Raw genomic sequence first — 21,440 nt, 5'->3', positions numbered from 1 at the left:
AAAAGCCAAAGAGAATGTCAAAGTCATCTACTCTAATCACTAACAAGAAGATTAAAGATCCAACAATACCTAAGGGCTACAAGACATCTCCAGCAGCTGAGTTTCCCAACAGCAAGGTCCTCACCAGGAAGTGCCAGGTATCATGATACTGTTACGCGCTTTGAAGGATGGCTCCGTAGGCCTTCAGGAGTCATGTGCAGAGACAGATCACTCTCTAGCTGTTTGTTGTATTTCTTCTTGAAAGTACAGGATGATCTAAATAATACAGTTAGTCTGTGTTCTGTGAGAAATGCAATCTCTACTCTCACATTTTCTTCTTTTCCTAATTTCTGGTTAAGGAATGAAAAAAGGCCTAAATGTGTGTGTGTGTGTGTGTGTGTGTTGTGTACACACAAAGCCCATATCTTAATTGTTAGGTGTTTTTAAAAGTGCCTTGACAGTCTGTCGACAATGCAAATATTTACGTAGTGATAGTTAAGTAACTTAACTGGCTGTTCAAGGAAGGAAAGCATAACCAAAAAAACATTGAGGAAACGACATTTGGGAAGTCTCCTTTCAGTAGAGTCCGTGTTGTAGGTGCAGCCCTCTTTTACAGTATTTTGACCCCCTGCAGCCCCTGAGGAGTAGGGAGAGTTGCTGGGGGTTGCTGTGGCCAATGCTGCAGGTGAACCTCGGCCCTGGCAAGGGAGAAGGTAAAAGGCAAATTTAGAGTAAGAGAAACAAAGATGAGGTGAGTTTGGCGGTGTTTCTGCCCGAGGCGGGGGAGGCCGCACGGCCCCCGCAGCGCTCTCCGCTCCAGCCCTGCGCAACGCGCAGCAGGCGCCCGCCGCCCGCGGAAGAAGTTTGGGCTGCGCCGCGCGCCGTAGTCGGAGTGCCACGGCCCAAGGCGCGGGCCGGCGAGGACGCGGAAGTGCCGGCGGCGGCTCTTTGGTTCGGCTGCTCAGGAGAGGCGGGGAAATGGCGGCTGCCGCCGCGCGGAGCCGGTTCGTGGTGGTGGGCGGAGGGATCGCGGGAGTCACCTGTGCGGAGAAGGTAAAAGGGCCGCAGCCCCTCCGCCTGCCCGCCCCCTGGCCTGGCGCATGCGCGCGCCCCTAACCGCCCCCCTCCCCCGGGTTCCCCGCCGCCCCCTTCCCCCACCCGCCGCGCGTGGGCGCCAGGCGCTGCGGGGGGAGGGGAGGAGGGTTCCRACGCCAACGGCCGCCCGGGGCGCGCGGCCGCAGCAACGGGCGGCGCTGCTGGGGCCGCCCGGGGCGGGTGGCGGAACCTAGGTGAAGTCGCGTATTCGTGGTTACTCGCAGAGCGTAAATTTTTAGTSTGTGTGAACCCCTGTAGAAGGAGCTCCTTGGACACATACAGTGATCATACAAGCAGTTTTTTTCCTACTCTCCAACCAATATTTTATGTTTTTGTCCCTTTTTTGTTTTTTCTTTTTTTAAATGTTTCATGAATAGTCAGCCCCATGGAAGCAGTATTGTAATATAGCAATATTTTGCTGGCTGGCAACATGAGTGCTTTGTAAAAATGGATTAAGCCTTTGCAACTCGAGAAATTTGGCTTTCTGTACACTAGCGGGGCAATTAAAAACTTGGAGGAGGGCTGCCCTCATTATTAGTGCTGTCAAGGATTACGCTGCAAAGGAGATGAAGGTTGCCTTGGTGTGCTCTTCCTTTATACAGATACTGCTCTGTTTCATTGAATCCATGCATAGGTCTGCACACCTGTAGAGATAGCCCAATTTATTCACCTTCCCATGAGTTCAAGCTCAAATCAATTCAGTGGTTCCTTTCTCAGTTTCGAGGGTTTTGCATTTAAAGTAACAATGTCTATTGAAGCTTTGCTTTAACTAGAACTGATTTGGGGCCTAAAATGGAGACTAAAATAATGTAAATACTGAACTGTAGTTCAGTCAGGAATGTGTTACCTCTTAGACTATAAAGCAAGTATAAAGACTGTGTTTCAGATGTGTGTGTTCTGGGGTGATGAAGTGATAGTTCGTCTACGTTTTTCTATCTTGGGCATGTTGTATAAACCAAATGCAGACTAATTTGCAAAAATCTATTTATAATGCTGCCTTTCTATGTAGTAAATTTGTATTTTTCTACCATTTATCAGCTTTTTGCTTTGATTTTATTCATAGTTAATGTAGTATGTGGGTTCTAATTCTACACTCTTAATATGAGTAATTTTTAAAAGTTGATTAAACTATCCACATAAGTAAAGCAATTGTGGCTCCTTAAGTGCTTGCAATAATGAGATTTACATCAAGATTTAATATTACAGGAGACTTCATGTTTTCCTGGAAGTAATTCAAAATTGAGTTGTATTTAACTGCAGGGATCCCATTTCAAAATGCGGTTATTTCCAGAAAGTATGTGTTAAAAAATTCTTTAATTGCTTTAAAAGGGACTGTTTATTGTTTTCTTGAAAATGATGGCTTTCTGCAGTRTTGATACCACAGAGTCATGGCTTCATCTTCTTTTGAATCTCATAGAGAGTGCCACTTAGAGAGTTGTTGCTGTAATTTACACCTCCTTTCTCATTCTCTTTGCTTCACCCRTATTTCCTTCGTTGATATTTTTTCTTGCAAATTTCAAGTCAGATCCTTACATGATGACAGAGATTTACTACCTTATCTCATCTCAGTATATCAGGAAGCACAGATAACAATGAGTTTGGTCTTCTGGCATGTGTTTTATTTAATTGAGTCCATTAAGAATGGCACTGAGTGTTCTGGTGTGGTTTCTGTGCTGTACATCCATAGCTGGGGACATGCATTAAATTAAAAAGAAAGGTTAAGCTCAGTTTTCTCAGTTAYGGTTTTGAGCAAGTAAAATTCCTTGGAATGTAGCAGTGGCAATAAACAATTTGTTCACTATATTGCACTTTCAGAATAGTCTTCCATGATAACTTGCGGTCCAGACTTCTTAAGCTGCTGAGAACAATCATTGCTTTATGTCCATCTTAAAAAAATCATTTAGGGTTAGTTGCATTTTGATGAATACATTTCAAAATATTCTGACAGAATGTCTTAATAGCTGAATTTACTGTAAAGTTTGAGTTAAATTTATTTTCTATGTCAGGATATCATTTAATTCATCCTATTCTRTCTAGCGGATTTCTAATTCTAGTCTTTTAAAACCTGCAAAAGAAATGCAGCAGCCTCAATAATACTGAATAAAAATTTTAAATAGTCATTAAATCTCAGTAAGAAGTGAGAAGAAAGGCACTAGGCRTATGTTACTGATGTACACTGCAATCCAAAATTTTAAGACTGATCTCATGCACTTTGCATCTGATGATTATTACACAATGACACGCAGTCCATGGGATTCTGTAGTTTTTCTGAGGCTTGTTTATTAGCTACAGTTGCAACCTGCTGCAAAAACACAGTGTGCTAATTTGCTGCATAAGCAGTCAAACTCTCTTCCTTTTTTTCTGTCAGTATAAAGCATACAGCTGCAAAATGCATGAAATACTTGTTTTGGTGGTTAATACTATGAAGAACAGATTACACGAAATTTTAACACAGCCTGGTGAAATTCTCTTGTTTTTTGGGCCAAATATGTGACCATGTGAATTTCTCTTTAACCAGAAACAAAGTTTCAACACTTTCACCTTCAGATTAATGTGTCAGATTCCTCCTATCTGAGGTACAGGAATAAATGCTTGTCCCTTTATAGCTCAGTCACTCATATTCAACTTGAGATGTGCTKCTTGGAGGCTTATACAACTGTTTTGGTCATCTGTAGAATGCTGGTGGCAAGGAACCTGGGTTTTGCTTTCATCTCAGTGATGAGTGGTTTGTACTTGAAAGAGTTCTTTTATTTGCAGTGGCAGAGAAATCAATGTTTTAGATTGGATTTTTTTCATCTTGGTTTGAGACCTATAAGCATTTTGTATTTCCTAATAGTACCCTGAAGGTAATAATCCGCTTAGCATTATACTAAATTGCATTTATAGCGCTCAATAGGAACCAGTATTTCTGTTATCAAAGTGAAATCTGAACAATTAGCTACTGCTACCCAATAAAAATTTCCATTTCATTCCATGTCTCATCTCTCTTTATATTTGGAATGGTATTTAACCACTAGGATTTTACARGGGTAGAGTAATGTAGTCACATATACTATTTTTTTCTAATAATTATATTGTTAAAGTCAAATTCTACTGATAACTGTATTCACTCATCATTATCTCTTTCTTTACAAGCTGGCTATGGAATTTCCATCAGAGGACATTTTTTTAATGACAGCGTCTCCAGTTATAAAAGCTATAACAAATTTCAAACAGGTAAGAGACTTGTTTTTTATTATACTAATGCATCTCCAAAAGTTGGTGTTTTGTCTGTACAGGTAATTTAGAGCTTAATCCTGAAAATGTGAATTGTGAAATTGCTTTCACATCAGTGGGACTGCACTGTTAAGCGTTAGTAGGACTGATGAGTTATTCTATAATAAAATTAATCTATAATCGTTATCTCTATAATTCTATTAATCATTAGTAAATAATGAATATATTTGCAATAGTAGTGACTGAACAAGCAATATTAKTGAATTCACAGTATTAATGTATTAGTACACTGTATTTATATGGTTGAAGTATGTTATAAGTTCCTATGGAAGCTTTATTTCACTTCTTTGTTAATGGGAGTGTTCCATTTCAAGCACTGAAATGGAATCTTTGGAATAAGTTATTTAGGAAACCCACTCCTGCATGTGGATTTCAGATCCCTAACCTTTCATACAGTAGCAGTTTTTAATTTCAAGCAGAGTGAGACCTCTGGTGAGTAACCAAAAAGGAATAGCTTTCTGCGAAATTCCTTTCAACTTTTATCTCACTGTCTGGTAGCTGGTGATTCAGTGACCTCTTTCCTGCTAAACAAAAAAAGCCATAGTTGATTTCAAATTCCTGACTAGTAGGCTCGTAAGGCTAGAATCACAGAGGTATTCAGATCTTGCAAAACACAGTTCTTTTACTCTATCAYGTGGGGGAACTTTACACTCTACGGTAAGGCATGGAAAAAGTTGGAAACTGGATTGCACAGCAGGCCAGCAAGAAATTGTCTTTTACCTGTCAGGCAAAGTTAGACACGTAGAGCTGGGCTTCCACCTAGAATTTACRTTCATGACCCTTTTTCTGAAACACAGTACCTAACAGAGGTAAAGTGCATCTCATGCAAAATAAAGAAAAAACACGCTGCAGGTTATCTTACAGCCTGGTATGGATGCCATTCTTCCTGGTGTATAAATTCCTGGATTCAAATCACTGCAGGGAGAAAATAACATACAGAGAGACTTAAAGAACAGTTGTGTGTATCTAGTGACTGTAACTGGCTGTCAGCACTGCTTTTCACACTTGTTTTTTTTCTGGGGCTGGGGATGCTTAGGACATAGCTGAGAGACTCAGAACTGTATGTGAGACTGGTAGAGTAACACCTATCTCAACAGTTTCCTGTGAAGTTGAGTGGTAACAGTAGGACTCTCCGTGTCCAGGGCAGACATTTATGCATTCCAAGGATCTCATCACCACCAAAAGTTGTGACTTCTGAAGATTAGGGATTGGATAAGCAGGATGTTAYGAGTGCAGCAACATCTATATTTTGGGTACAGGCATCTTCATTTCTCTGAATTGCAAGCGTAGTTTGGCTTCCGATTCCTAGCTGTGTTCCAGACTGGATGTCCTATAATATCGAAGGCCCAGAAGTTCACACGCAGCTGCTCCCTTCCGGAAGAAACCCAAAATGAACATAACTGCCTGGATATTTTCTGAATTTTGGTTTTCTTATTTTTGATCAGTCCCTGAAATATCAGGCACTATCTACAGATGAGTAAAAGGTTAGAGATGATCTGGAACTTGTTTTGCCTGAACACTCTGTAATACGTCTTGCTTAAAAGCTGAATGATAGTAAGCACTTCCCTGATGTAAGAACTACCTACCTGCAACATGATCATTAGGAGTTTTTTTGAGAAAATGTTGCAAGGATTTCTTTTTATTTTTTTATTTTTATTWTTATTATTATTTTTGCGTAAGAAGAAAACCATTATAGACAAAAGTACTCGCTAAGGGTCCAGGCTGTCCTGACCAAGGTTTCCTCCAAAAGATCTAGGAAAGGAAGATACTTGCCTGGAAGAATATCAGTACAAATAGTGTTGTTTTTATTAAAGTTTTTACCAAAGGGTCCTAGAACTGTATCAGGTAAATTAAAAATCAGTGCTGCCGACTCTGCATCTAATATAATCTATATATGGCAAAAAAAATTATAGTAGTTAGTGCATTGTCAGCCTAAATACAGCATTCTGACTTTTTGCTTCATTTCTAGTTTAAGGATTAAAATTCTCTGTACTACTTTGAACATTTGCTAGGAATATGCATGAAAAGWTTAGATATATAAAAAGGTACTTTTAGCAATGACATGGTATCTTGACAATTTGGGCTTTATGTTTTGAGTTTTGTACTGGAAATAAACATAACACCTTTTGTTATGTAAGCCTTAGAAAAAGAGATGAATAAATTATTTGTATTTTTAAATTTGTTTTTTTTCCTGCAGGTCTCTAAAACACTTGAAGAATTTGATGTAGAAGAACAGCCAAGTTCTCTGTTAGAAAAACGGTATCCCAATATTAAAGTTATACAGTCTGAAGTAAAACAGTTGAAAAGTGAGGAGCATGTAAGCTAAAGTTTTCTCTTTTAYTTCTGTGTGGGTCCTTCAAATTATATAAGAAAAAAACTTGAACAGATGCATGTTTTTGGCATGAAATTTTGTTCAGTAACATTCTGRTTATTTAATGTAAGTTATGAGAAATTACAAGAGAATGATACTTTCTAACTTTCATTTCACATATCACTTCTACTATTGTTCCAGTAGAACTATAGATAAGGGGCATAATTATAGATCATAAATTATTAATTAGTTAAGAAACTACRTTTCTTAGATTTAAATCTTTAACACTTTAGATCTATCCTGCTGAGTACCTGATTGGAATAGCAGGGAAACTGGTCAATAAAACAATATTGTATGTCAGTGTAGGTGTCAGAAAATTCCTGAAATCATTGATTGGCAGTCTCTGTGGTTTCTGAATTATTGCCAGTTGCTGCAGAGGCCAAAATATTAAAAAAATTTATGCTGTACAAGAAAAAATTCTTGAAAGAACCAATGTTTCCACCTTTTTTTCTCTTCTTTTTAATGGAAAAAATGTRGCAAGTACAAGCAATGTACAGCAAGTACAGATACCATTTAGTSTCCAAGTCAGCTTGACATGTTATTTTGCACTTCACTATTTATTGTGAACTTATGTTCAGATCAAGATCTGTTTTTGTTTTTGTTTGTTTTGAATTGTAGAGCTGTGATTCCAGTTAGACTTTAATTCTGCTAATATTCTGAATCTAGTGATGGTCTTGTGGTTTCATTATTGCCATGTTTTTTAGTTAACGTATGTCTCTATGCACAYCAATATTTCACGTTTATAGATTTGAAGGATCTTTTGCTCGTGTTACCACAAAACTTTTAAAACTCTCTTTCTGCAGAACCACTGCAAATTATTTACCTTCTGGTTTGGAAAACAACATAAAAGYTCATTTTAAAATGTAAAATGCTGCATTTTAAATACTACTTATTGCACAGAGATATAGCTTTTCTAGCAGCTACCCTTTTTCATTATCAAAAAAAAAAAGAATTTGCTGAGTCTCTTTAAATTGTGTTCATCTAGCCAGTGCCTAATTAAGATACAATCTCACATGTCTATATTTAAATAGTTTTAAATGAAATTCTTAATTGCTAATACTTAGTAGTGCATAGATCTATATCTACTACTGTTCTGTTGTTTTGGTGAACGTGTAGGTACAACTTGATTTTGAATTCAGACCTTTAATCTGTGGGATAACCCATCAGTGTTTTGTACAAATTAGAAAAACAGTCTACATATAAATGTATATATATTCTGAACATAAAGAGCAAAAGCTGTCTCTGTGATAAAATAGCACTTGAACTGACAACACTGCATGTATCTGTTATGTCAAATAAGTTTGGCAGGGGGGAATGGTCACACAGAAAACTCTTTCGACACAGAAACTGAGTACAGGGTGCCACCAAGAGGAAAACTTTGTATTTTATCTATGTTTGAGTGCACCATGTACACTGTCTATTTGTCTGGTCATATCGTATGTTTAGACTTGGAAGTCTGTGGTGAGTATAGTACAAATAAAATAATAAATTATTAATGAGAGARTAAAGGCTTACAGTTGTTTTAAGAAGCCAGATACAGCTTTTAATATCTGCAAAATATTGTAATGTTAAATATAAAGCTKAAGTTATCGTAACGTCTTCAATTCTTTTTTCTTTCCTCTTGATTTTTAACAGAAAATCTTCACTGAAGATGGGAAGGAGTATACGTATGAAAAACTTTGCCTGTGTGCTGGAGCAAAACCCAAATTAATTTTGGAAGGAAACCCATATGTATTAGGAATCCGGGATACTGACAGTGCAGAGGTAAATGTATTCTAGGCTTACACATCTGTAATAGATTTTTGCTTCCATTTTTGCAAAATACTAAATATGATTGTTGAGTGAAAAAGATAAATATCATATGGTGTTTGTTATTTTGTATCCTTAAATAAGAACATTTTCAGTAGCTGAGAAATAGCCTTAAAATAGCATTAAATAAATTGGTCACTAAACTTAGTAAGTTTATAGGTGGCCCAAAGGCAGCATTCCTAACAGAAGAATCCAGGATAAATAATGTTGTTTTTCCCTGCAGACAGAAGCCAACCTGTAAATATACTCAGTAGGCAACRTCAGAAGCTTTTCTGAGAAGGAGTAGCTAGAACACTTTAAAAGGGGCTACTTTTCACAGTGAAGGGCTACTGAAGGACTTTTTTTTTTCTGGTTCTGTTATAGCCTCTCATTGTTTGTACATAAAAGAGCTACAGTTGTAATCAAGGATATAGAAAAGTTTACACATGAGCGATAACTAAATAGACTAAGATAAGACTTCAACTCGGAAATAGCGATTGAGATCTCACTACTATAGGTCTTTAGAATTACAAGCAACATGGTAAAAATGCAAAGGAAAAACACTGGTTGCTGTTTCTTCATTATGTGAGAACAGCAGTTCTTCAAATGAAGTTATTAAATGGCAAGCTGAGAATAAAAAAGGAGGCACTTCAAGCAAACTACAGTGAAATTATGGAAGTATTCTTATAGTTTGTTTTCAGTGACCAAACCTGAATTAAAACAAAACAAATAAGACTCACAGCATTCAATAAATTTCTTCCATGAACTGAGGAGAAAGATATCACATGAATTACAGGTTTCTGGAACCTGTGAGATAGCTCCATGAAATGGTTATTGTACACTTGTCACCTTCGCATGGCATTYCCTATGCATCTGYTRTTGGCCACTGTGGGAAGCAGTACGCTGGGACAGATGGATATATGGCCTGACACAGTAGGGCTGTTCATGTCATACTGGATATCTAATTAATTTGTTCCTTTGAGGCTGCAAATGACAATCAGTCACCTTCACTAGTTTCCTCTGACASAGGCTGAGTTCAGCATCCTTTTCTGAAGAGATTAAAGACCTCAATTTTCAGGGTCTTTCACCATTTATTTTCTCTCCTAGTATGAATAATATATAAGTATTCAGATAAACTGGAAACGWTGATGACCAGATTTTCATATACTTTCAGCAGTTTATCTGATGATCAAAATTCTTGGTTAGTTTGAAASAAAAAATGTGAAGTGGTTCTAGTATGATCCAGGAAAACATACTATCAAAGTTGGACTTTTTACTTCTCTCGCCATTAAGACATAATTTGTACRTTTGTTTCTTTACAGGCAAATCAGCTTTCACGTTTGCGACAACCTAATTTTTAAACCACTAAAAAAAGCTTCAATTTCTTTGCACTTGTAATATGTATACAAGTTACTGCGAAGTTACACAAGTTATGATGAAACTGGATTAATAGATGTCACAGCGCTAACAGTCTCTAGGACAGAGGAAAGGCTCCTGGGTTCTGTGACARGCTGTGGTGATTTGGCTTAAATGTAACTATTCAACTGCCCCTGGCTCAGTTTAAGACTTACATGGCTGTGGAAATACTTTCATCCCTTTATATGAAAGAACTTCACAGGTTTTATGAGCTGCTTTAACAGATTTTTAACATAAATAAATGTATTTCAATAGTCTGAGCAAATGAAAGACTTGAGAGAGCAAGAAAATACTGAAAAGGATACATTTGATCAGCATGAGGGAAACATATGATTAAGCTGTAGTTCACTTTTTTGTTATTTATTAATACAGGCTTTTCAGAAGAATTTGGCTCAAGCTGAGAGAATAGTAGTAGTAGGAAACGGTGGCATTGCACTTGAATTAGTGTAAGTAAACTATTTCGTCTAAGTTATAAAGAAATGTTTGGAAATAAAATCTTTAACAATTAGACATTAAATGAAGTGTGCTTGAGTTTGAGGAAAAGAAAGTCAGCTTCCTATAAAATTGTAATTCTTAAGGTATTTAGTAGCAAATCAGTGAAAAAATTATTCATTTTTATGAACTTACTGTAGTAGTGGAACTTACTGTCACAGAAAATTCAGCAAGCTTCAAAATAAGTAGTAAAACTCATCTGACTTAGAAACAAAAGATATAAAGGTAATAGAAAGGCAGTTTATCTTGCATCAACCTAATTTAGGTTGATAGAATTCAGAAGGGTCTGTTACAAYCTTTGTCATAGGTAGGACTTGGAGCCATATGGTGCTATAGTCCTGATAYGTTGCAGAAACATCTGTATGATATGATTATATAGTCCTGTTTTGCACTACAGGGGTCATTTTTTCACTAGGAGACTTAGTAAATTGTCCTGTGTAGATGATGTCTTTGCAATTTCATGTCTCAGGTAATAAACCTGACAATTTTTCTTCAATCTGTTTTCTTCAGATAGAGTACCGAAATAGCTGTCCTCAGSTGTTTGGCAAAAATTGCACACCTCTGCAGTGCATGTGTGTGTGTTTGGTGATGAGAGCAGGAAGTATTAAGTGTCATTATTAAAAACCTGATCTACCCTCCTCCTTACTTTCACCCCAATCTTTCAGTTGAGGCTATAGTGGTGGGAAAGTGCAAGAACTATCAATTTGCAGAAATTTTTGCCAGTTGGTTAGGTGAATATTTAGGAGCTTTAGTGGGTATAAAGTTTATCTGGAGCAAATTGTTTCTAGCTTCTGGAATGACACCTAGCACACTTCTAGTTGTGTTACTCAGTTGTAGATGCTTTATTTGACAATCTGTTGTTTTATGCATTGTTTAAATGTTCATTAAGGTATGAAATTGAAGGCTGTGAAGTAATCTGGGCTATCAAAGACAAAGCCATTGGGAATACATTTTTTGATGCGGGAGCAGCTGAATTCCTCATTCCAAAGCTAACTGCTGAAAAACGGGAGACTGAAATAGCATGTAAAAGAACCAAGTATACAATGGAAGGTATGATGTTTCAGTCTTCTTGCACTGCAGCAGCACYGTTTAATATTAAAAAGAATCCTGAGATCAGTTAAATTAACAGGCTTAGTTAAGTTTTACAGTTATCAGTGCATATCTGTTTTTTTTTTAAGAGGAAATATAAAAACCTCTTCAATATTCATGTGTATACATGAGATCATGTAATATGGTTATCTAAAGATTGTACATGTGCWTACCTTTATATCTGTGCCAAATTTGAATTTGACTTCCTGTGTTCAATCTGCTAAAGTATCCATTTTATTTTCTGTTAGATTTTAATATGTTTTTCTGAGTTATGTCAGCATTATGGAGGAGGGAGCTTTCCCATAATGAACTATTGGAGAACTAGATGAAACCTTACAGAATGTTATTACAGATGCAATTAAACTCTATTCTCAGTGACAACAGTTAACTAGAATTGCATTAACAAACATGCAAATACAAATATATATATATATGTATGTATATGCACGTGCGTGTATATATGTATTTGTATTTACACACACACACGCACACACACATATATATATACATAAAACAATTAGCAAAAAGAAGAGTAGAATTGAGACTGGAAGGATGGATCATAAAAGGTTCAACCTGAAGATCATAGTACTTTTCAGATGTATCATATATTAGAATTTGAATTTGCATTTTGATGCAACAGAGGGCATATAATGCACGTTTGCTAGCAGATGAGCATCAAGTTAAATACTGGCATTGATATTAAGCAACAAAGTCTACAGTAGTCCTTTAGAATCTTGGTACACCAGGGGTTTGACTGYTAAGAGTCCATGCAGGCACTTAACAGTGCTCAGAATCTATAATCCCTCTCTTCAGTGGTAATATTATTGATTACATGCAAATAAGGATTTGCTAGATCTAAATTCCYGTAATACTCCTGACATAATTGTTTTAGAGGCAAGTGTAGTATGAAAGAGATAAAGTTGAAAAGTATTGTTAAAAATACTAATTTGAAGTCTGACATGTGAAATAATAGTCTGGGACTTCTGAATTCTGCAGGCAGTGTGAAATATATGTGCTGAATCTGATATTCTCTATCTTTTTTGCTTCAGGAAGAGAGAAAAAAGAAAGACYCATAGCAGCATCTGCCAATGTAGGCAGTGCCTTAGGCCCTGATTGGCATGAGGGCTTACATCTTAAAGGCACTAAAGAGGTATGGCTGTAATCTTCTTGCTCACACTTGTTTGTGTTGCTTGAGGTACATAAGGATTACAGAAAATAAAATGCTGCAGTCAGGATTTTTAGAAAAGGAAAAATGCGCTTGAACCGATTCTCCTATTTTGCCACAATTACACTGGAAAATAAATTAACACAAGTGCATTTTTTTCCTGCTATTTTCTGCAATTATTTTTGCCTCCCAAAGAAGGCGGCAAGTTGGATCCACTGGCATGGTCTCAGACTGAAACATGTAGATGTTGGTTTGCACATTTCTGTAGTACCTGTTTCTATCCAAGTTTTAACCAGACATAGTAGTACTTTTAATCTCTTAATTTCAGATGTATTTTAATATATGAAATGCAGGACTGTAAAATTTGTATATAGAACATAACTCTCCTTTCACAACAAACAGTGAAATGCAAAATAAATAGTAGACATAAACATAAAAAATCCTCACAACGTCTAAGATCAAATAAAAATAATTTTTAGGTTTTTTTACCACATTTTCATTTATCAATTTCTTAGGTGTACARTGTTAGCATCTGTTAAATGTATTTWAAAAAAAGAAGCCTATCAAAGATGAGTAATCACAGGCTGTACTCAACTTGCAATAACAACTAAAGGATATTTAAGATGTTCAGCAGACTAATGAGTAGTGTTATAGCTGGTACAGGCTGTGGAAATTTGTTTGTCTGATAGAAACCAAAGAATTAGACCTGTTCGTGATCTGAATCCATGAAGTAATTCAGAGAAACTGACACCTTTCCAATGTCTGTCTTGAGCTCAGAATAAAAGTTAGTGGTTGAAACATGAGCTGACAGAACAAGATATCTTTTCCTTTTTACATAATTTAAAATAACATTATATTAATTTATACCAATATTAATTTATATCAGAATTTAACTCATGATAAAAATTGAGGATTTGAAATCTTAAAAGACAAAAGATTGAGTTTAGCTTTTTCTGTTCTGAAAAGTTCTGTATTCTCTTCCTGTGTCAAAATGAAAGAGTAGAAAATAAGCTAATGTGTCATGCTTTGAGGTAGGATATATGCTTATTCTTTTTGTTCAGTTTACTAACACTTCAGTTTAGGAGAAAGTGTATTTGCTATTAAGATATTGTTAATGCTAACCGGTATTTTTATAATTTTCTCCATCTTTCCTTAGTTTTCTCACAAAGTACATATTGAAATACTGTGTGAGGTAAAGAAAATATTCCTGCAGCAAGAATTTATACAACTGCAACGGACTTCTCTGACTTTTCCKAAGGAAGACAAAAATGTAGAAGCAGATGATGGTAGGTGTAGCAGAAAAATTAAATAAGTTCTGATTTTTAAATTCAGGTTGAAAATAAAGCACAGCTGAAGAATGTTTGTTGTTTTAAACCAAATACAGATTTGGAAAACAAATCCTCTGTTTCTTTAAATTAAATGGAACCGAAACAGTTTACATTAGTTGAGGGTCAGATTTACACATGCCAGTTAAATTACAAAATGCTATTGGTTAGACTTTCTCCACAGKCACCTAGATCCTGTATACAGAATATGCTGGTTTTGTGACAGTATAACAAAATCATATATTAATAGTGGAGTTGAAACAGAACCAAAAAAACCACCATTTACTGTAAAAACTCTGAAATCGTCTCTCAAAGAGTATGATAGAAAATACAACTTATTTCATCAGTAATCCTATCTTTAATGTTCACTGAATCAAGAGTTAATATTTAAAATATTAGTTTAGTAGCCAGTTAAATACCAGTATAAATAACTAGTAAGTTAAGTCTCTGGCATTCTTTTTGCTTTTGAGGCATTTCCTGTGCATCAATAAAACTATGTATGAAAGAATAATTGGCAATTAGTTTTTACTAACTAACTAGTTTTTACAGAGTTTTTACAAGGGTTAGCCACAGAACACTGGATTTGTTGCAGTGGTAAGACATAGTACTTCCTTCTTGCAAATCAGAGATTTGATACAGGAAAATTCCAGAGAAAACAGTAAAACTGGGAGCTAATCTCTCAAATCTTATATTCTGGACCTAAACTAAGAAAGAAATGTTATAGGCAATCTGATTTTTTTTTCCTAACTAATCAACTAGATACCTCAACAGATTACCTTTTGTTGTTGTTGAGTTTTTTTGGTTTTGTTTTTTCCCACAACTTATAATGAGACATAATTTATAAAAATAACTTCTATTGGTTTCATTCTCAGGGCAAATTTTTCCCCTTTTACAGTTCTATGGCCTGTATATGTGGAATTAACTAATGGAAAAATCTATGGATGTAATTTCATTGTCAGTGCAACTGGAGTTGTGCCAAATGTTAAACCATTTCTTGATGATAATAATGTAAGTATACTGATAAATTTTGAAGTTTTTTTAAGTAGGGAAAATAAAGGCTGGTAGCTCACTTATGCTTCTGAAATAAATTGTTGAAAGCCAAAGGTTTTAATGTTGTACAACATTTCAAAATAAGGTAGGGTATTTGATGTGATTTGATGTGATTATCCTAATGTGATAAAAATGTCATTTGTGTGTTTAGCTTATTATATTGCTATTCATAGTAAAACATACTGTTAAGAGCAAGCCTGTACAAAAAGAGAGAAACATCTGTATGTTTCATCTATATGCATATATGTATGATATGTTTCATCTATATGTATGTTTCATCTATATACAATGGAAATTTAGAATCTTTTTTTGTGTTAATTCTGCACTATATTTCTATATTACAAATATTATGGTTGTCTCCTGGAAAGTAAGCATGCATTTCCAATGTTTTTCATCTAGGAAACTGAGGTTTAAAGGTGCTCATATTGATTGAGGGTAGTCACACACTGAGTCAGAATCTGAACATGGACARTGATTACAGAGTTCGTAGCTGCTGTGTGGATTTTCTAAGCTTGAGAACATTGTATCTCCATATTAGGGTGGTTGTGTGTGGTAGTGGTTTTTTATTTTTTTCTGATAATGAAGTAGAAAACTACCCTCTGAATAAAACAGAAGAAAATTAGGAAAACATACTCTTAATGTTGAGCCATGAAATATTTCAAGGCATGTTTTAGAGTGTTAGCTTAGGAATTGGGTGTTTGTAKTGGTATTTCCTGGCCTTGACAAAAATACAAAATGAATTCTGAAATACTAGATGTGCCTGTTACATACTTGGTGTGATTTGAAACTAGGCAAACTTTGTTACATCCCTGCCACATATCCATAATAATAATAATAAAATGCCCTAATGCTTTGTGTCCTGCCATGGAGCTTGTGCCACTCWAGATGATCTCACCTTAAATGTATAYTCAATATGTGATGCTATTCTAAGCTTTTTTTAATACATAAAGTTCTGGGTTGTAGTTATTTTAAAAGATATGTGAAGGTCTCTTGTAAAATACAACATTTGGGGTTTGCTAGTAATAGAAGGAAGGAAAGGGGAGAAGAGAAGGAAAATGGTTGTCTGCTGCTAATCAAAGCAAAGGAAAAGCAAAAGAAAATACAGACAAATTGTGTGTGGTATCAGGCTTGAACAAGTCAAAGACTTTTAAAGATTTGAGATGATGATTGAACAGGATAGTGAAATGTATACAGAACCAAACAGCTTATGGCTGCCGATAGTGTGATTGTGCTTCTACAGGTATGAAAAGAGGCAKGTTGCAAGATCAGTATTTGGATTTAAGTTTTGATTAAGTGAGAGAAAAGACGAGCTAAATAGRTAGTATCAGTAACAGGCTGTCAGTGTACAATTCAGTTCATTTACACTAGCATTGTAGAAGACATGAGTTGAGCCCATTATATCTAAATAATAAAAGCTSCTGTAAGTGAATTTAGTAAATTAGATTACTGCTAAAGTTAATGTATTCTTGAACAAAGTAAAGGAATGAAAAATGATAAGAACACAAAGATTGCTAGGRAATTCTATGCTTTTAGTGTAATTTTATTTTTATCTGTTTGAAGGAKTCTAGGTTTGAATGGCAAGATAAAATTTCAAAATAAATCCTGGGGTTTATAGCATTATAATACGAAGAAGTAATACATTRTAAGTTAAAGGTATTTGAAGAAGAGGTAGACAGTTAACAAAATTACTTCATTATGGCACTCTTGGGGGAATCTGCTTTCTTCCCTTAAAAATGAAGGAGGTTTTTCTTGAGATTAGGGTGTTCATGTCATATGTTTTCCTATGATTATCAGTCTTTATAGTCAGATTAGATGGGAGAATGAACAGTCATAAATTGTCTACAATGAATGACCTTTTTCTGACCTTTTCTATGTTGCGAGAGGGCAGTCAGAAGTGTCTTGCTGGGTTCAGTTAGAATTTACTCATGTAATTTTAAATCTTCAAATATTTTGATTAAGTAAGTGGAGGACTGGATTCACTGAAATGTTATAKAGCTGTCTGCCATAAGAAGCAACTAATGAGATGGCCACTTAACTTGGACTAAGTTGAATTACTCAGTTAAAACAATTAGTTTTCTTCAGTGCTGATCACTGCAAATACTTAGTTTGCTCTAGGTGAAGATGGAGGACTTAAAGTGGATAAATACATGCACACATCCATACCAGATATATATGCAGCTGGGGATATCTGCACAGCATCGTGGGAACCTAGTCCAGTGTGGCATCAGGTAAATCAAATCATGACTGTGCTCTCAGCAGCAATCTAATCTTCGAAGTAAATTGCACACTGTGGACTTCAGACATGTGAAAAGAAAGTTTAGTTGAACTGAAAACAAGTGAATAAGGAGATAACTTGAGTGTACTGTGTCAGATAATTTTATMCAGGTGGTTGAAAGCCAAGTTGATTAATTAGCCTGAGTATAATGAAAGTGCTTAGTATGCACTGATGAGAACAAYSAGTATCATTCATTGCACAGTAACAYGCATCTGTGTACCTTCRTTTTTTAGATGAGGCTCTGGACTCAAGCGAGACAGATGGGTTGGTATGCAGCAAAATGCATGGCAGCAGATACTTTAGGGGAATCTATTGATCTGGATTTCAGCTTTGAACTATTTGCTCATGTGACAAAATTTTTCAATTATAAGGTAAGGTAATTACATTCTAATAGCTTAAAACCATTGAACAAGATACACTGTTTGTATTCATTTACATGCTAATATTGAGCATATGCTTTAATAYTGACAAAACACTGTTCTCCATATAATAATTATTCTTAGTTCAGATCAGCTCCATTCACATTGACTTCAAATGCTGAAACTGAAGAGGGCAAAGATCTCTACAGATGCATTATAACTTTTAWTTGGTGAATGCCAGCTGATCTGCTTTGCGTCTAAGCACATATTCCATTCCATTTCTTTAAGAAGTTGTTCATGGATATGTTCATAACAGTTCAGTGTGGTATACTTGGTTTTATCTTTTTTAATCTATGTCATGTTTCAAGGTGAATATTTTTTAAATATATTGTGGCTATGAAAGCCAATGACAATTGTGTGCATATGTATGTATATACATTTATATASCCATCATTATATGTACACACACAAATATTTTAATGTGTGTGTGTATGTGCATATATATATGTGTATATATAAGGTATGTATTTTTTTCATGGAGGCAAATACCTCCCTGCTTACATCAGTCTTGTCAAGTCTATACCTTTTGTCAGCAAAAAAGAAATTAAAAGCCACTGTCATGTTTTTATGAGTGCTTTTTCTTTTTTTTATCTGTTAGGTGGTGGTTTTGGGAAAATATAATGCTCAAGGATTGGGTTTAGACCATGAACTAATGCTGAGATGTACCAAGGGACAAGAGTATGTTAAAGTGGTGATGCAGAATGGAAGAATGATGGGAGCTGTACTGATTGGTGAAACAGACTTGGAAGAAACCTTTGAAAACTTGATTCTAAATCAGATGGATCTTTCAGCCTATGGAGAAGATCTCCTGAATCCAAATATTGATATAGAAGATTATTTTGATTGAACAGAATCCCTTTTCCATTTTGTATAAAGTTCTAACAGCAAGTGATATGGTTTATAAAACAGTTCATTTGGGACTAGCAGAAATCGAGGATAAATGCAATTCCTTATTAGGATTTTGTTGATATTGTGAAATACTGAAAGGCACATTAAATAAATYGATGTAGAAATTCAGCAGSAAAAGTACATGGATTAGTAGGTGGGCAAAGAGTTTAGGTCTAGACTAGATGAGAACTTAGKAACAGGGGTATTATAACACTCCTAAAAAGTAGACTTTGCTGTGCTGTTAAGACAGCACTGCATACACTTTCACTGTAAAGAACATAATTAAAACCTAACACAATACATGTTATATCCAGTGCCTACCTCATAGCTCACTTTTTCCCAAAACAATGCATAATTCACCTGGCATGATTCCCAGAGCCCAGTTTCCTTATGACTTACTGCCTATGTGTGTTCTCAGTCATTTCAAACACTAAGCATGGTGCTTTGAGTAGAYTGTACTGCTTGAAGCTACCTAGGACAGGGTATTAGCTTGGGCGAGGAAGCCCCTGCTTCCTACAACCACTTGTTCAGATGAAGGTGTACAAGGCAGTTATGYGGTGTGTGCCATCCCMCTAGCACCTTGCCACTGTTCAAACRTGGATACCTGCCCCAAGCTTCRAAGTTTCTCTTCCAGGTAATGGCACCATCTGTATCTGCTATTCAGGCCAGCACTGGTCACCAGAGAGCATCTTTAGGGCATAGGCCACTCAGAGCCCTCACCATTGGCAGTGTGGTCTGCAAGCATAAGGCAAGCTGGGTCTCTTCTTGATTTTTGAACTTAATTTTTTAAAGAAAAGTGTTTCTTACCTGTCCAAATACAGAATGCACAGAGACTTTGAACTATGGAAGCCAGGAAGAAATGCCTTTGAGATGCTGTTTGGGAAYGGCATTTTACTTCTTGTCACTTCAGTTCCTCTGGTAAGCCTGCACTGGTATGTMTKTCATAYGTGATCCTTAGYGGGGTCAGCATGCAGCTCCATGRCAGGGAAAGATTAACACAACRGCACMAGCAGCTGTCACTYGTAGCAGTCTTCCACTGTCAGGATSCCATGGAGTGGACKGSTATATATCTCATTTGATAGATGGTATCTATTAGGGTCACAAAGAAAACACTTTCTGTCCTCTGTTACTATTTACACTGCCATGTGTACAAGTGCCAGGAAGGATTTTTTTTTTTTTGCAAAAATTTGACTTCAGGTAACCGGTGGCAGAATATACTGTTGAGTTGCATATTGGGGTAGGGTTGTTTGTTTTAAATCATAACAAGCTCCCTGGAAGTATGTTTAGAGTTATGTGAKATGCACTTTAATAAAGGTGATGCCATGTATGTACATGTGTGTACAAACTTGCTTAAATCCAATTCCCCTTTTTCAGTTGCTGGGAATAACTTAGTGCCTAGTTCCCTTTCTCTGGAGGAGGAAGCCTGACAGTTTAAGCTGTTCCTAAATATCTTCTTCATCTCCTGTAGTACCATCCATGGACATTAAGTTGTTTCATATGTGATACAACTGTTCTTAAATCTATAGTTGCTACTCTTTTACTGGGGATCAAATTGGGAATAGTTTATACAATTTTGTATTTAGGATAGTAAGAACCTTGTGGGACTTGCTGCAGAAAATCTCTAGTCTAATTTTTTTTAAGAGAATGACTGTTTAATTAAATGAATAAATTCCACGTCAATCAAAAGTTTCAGTTAAATGATGGGTAGGAGTCTAAGCTCTTATTCTTCAGAAGATCCTACCACAAAAAATAAAGATAAATGTGTTCTTAATCTTTTGGTTTATTTAAGTAAGTGTATATGTATCTAAGTGTCGGGGGGGAAGAAGGGAAGAAATCCAAAATGAAACTATGAAACTTACCAGAACTTAATTTAAGTTTATAAGATGAGTTTAAATAAATTCATTATCTATCATTAGCTGCTGAGATTTTCAAAAAATGGGAATATAGCATTTAGACTCCTGTGTGCCTAAGCAGCTTTTGAAGTCAGTAGCACTGTGGCATCATAGTTTCTGAAAATATGGATGTAAATGTGCAAGAGTTATATATTTCTATTATATTCACACTTAAACTCCTGGAATCTATAGCCAGCTTTGAAAGGGGAGGCAAAAAAAACTCTCTAGCTGAAGACTTTCTTCAGTTCATAGAGAYTGCTGAGAAAAGTGAATTGTGACTATGCTGAAATGCAAATTATAGGAGGATGGTGCAGCCAGCTGATGTGTGGTGTTCTGTGTTACAGGTGAGGTTAGGCTTCGCAAGACAAAAGTTWCATGGCATGCATGCACCTAATGCAGATAATTAGACTGAGAAAATAAAATAATGCTAGCACTAGGCAATACAATTCAGATATTAATCATAGAACCATAACCTGTTCTGGAGATGGAAAAAAAAAGGCTCCTTTATTGCAAAAGAACTGAAGCTCTTAAAAGGCCCTTTCCCCTGACTACTGAAAACCATCAGCTTTTTGGACTCTTCGAGCACTGTATATTCTTTACATTGGAGATGCTTTCTGCAAAGGCTGAGCAGCATGGGTTTTTGGAGAAGAGAATCAGTTTCCTCAACTTGCTTAACTTTCATTCCTTTATAACATTTTTGCCATGTTAATGTTTGCATTTGCCTAATAAGAGGCAATATTTGTTGAATAACAACTTCTCAATGAAGCTTCCATGAAGTAGATTTAAAGCACTTACTTACTTAAACAAAAAAAAAAACTTTATTTTAGGCTCATTTTACTGAGGAGATGGCAAAGCTTCACTTGATCTTGTTCTAGGCTATAGTTTATTGTATAAGAGAGAAGTTGCAATTGTAACTCTAC

The 21,440-nt window shown here is 35.9% G+C and overlaps 1 protein-coding gene across 1 annotated transcript; it reads left to right on the top strand.

The window, feature by feature from the left end:
- Positions 1-884: 884 nt before the first annotated feature.
- On the top strand, positions 885-19,955 carry PYROXD1 (pyridine nucleotide-disulphide oxidoreductase domain 1). The gene is made up of 12 exons (XM_085324156.1): positions 885-1,032; positions 4,210-4,290; positions 6,548-6,667; positions 8,357-8,485; positions 10,298-10,371; positions 11,307-11,467; positions 12,556-12,656; positions 13,828-13,957; positions 14,892-15,004; positions 17,152-17,274; positions 17,555-17,692; positions 18,339-19,955. The coding sequence occupies exons 1-12, from the start codon at positions 958-960 to the stop codon at positions 18,585-18,587; spliced, it is 1,494 nt and encodes a 497-aa protein (XP_085180282.1). The 5' UTR covers positions 885-957; the 3' UTR covers positions 18,588-19,955.
- The last annotated feature ends 1,485 nt before the right edge of the window (positions 19,956-21,440 follow it).

The sequence above is a fragment of the Rhea americana genome, unplaced genomic scaffold (assembly GCF_003343005.1).
Source record: "Rhea americana isolate MKP2758 unplaced genomic scaffold, rheAme1 scaffold_9, whole genome shotgun sequence".
NCBI lineage: Eukaryota > Metazoa > Chordata > Aves > Rheiformes > Rheidae > Rhea > Rhea americana.
The sequence above is the reverse complement of the archived record's forward strand: the minus strand, read 5'-3'. Positions and strand labels throughout refer to the sequence as shown.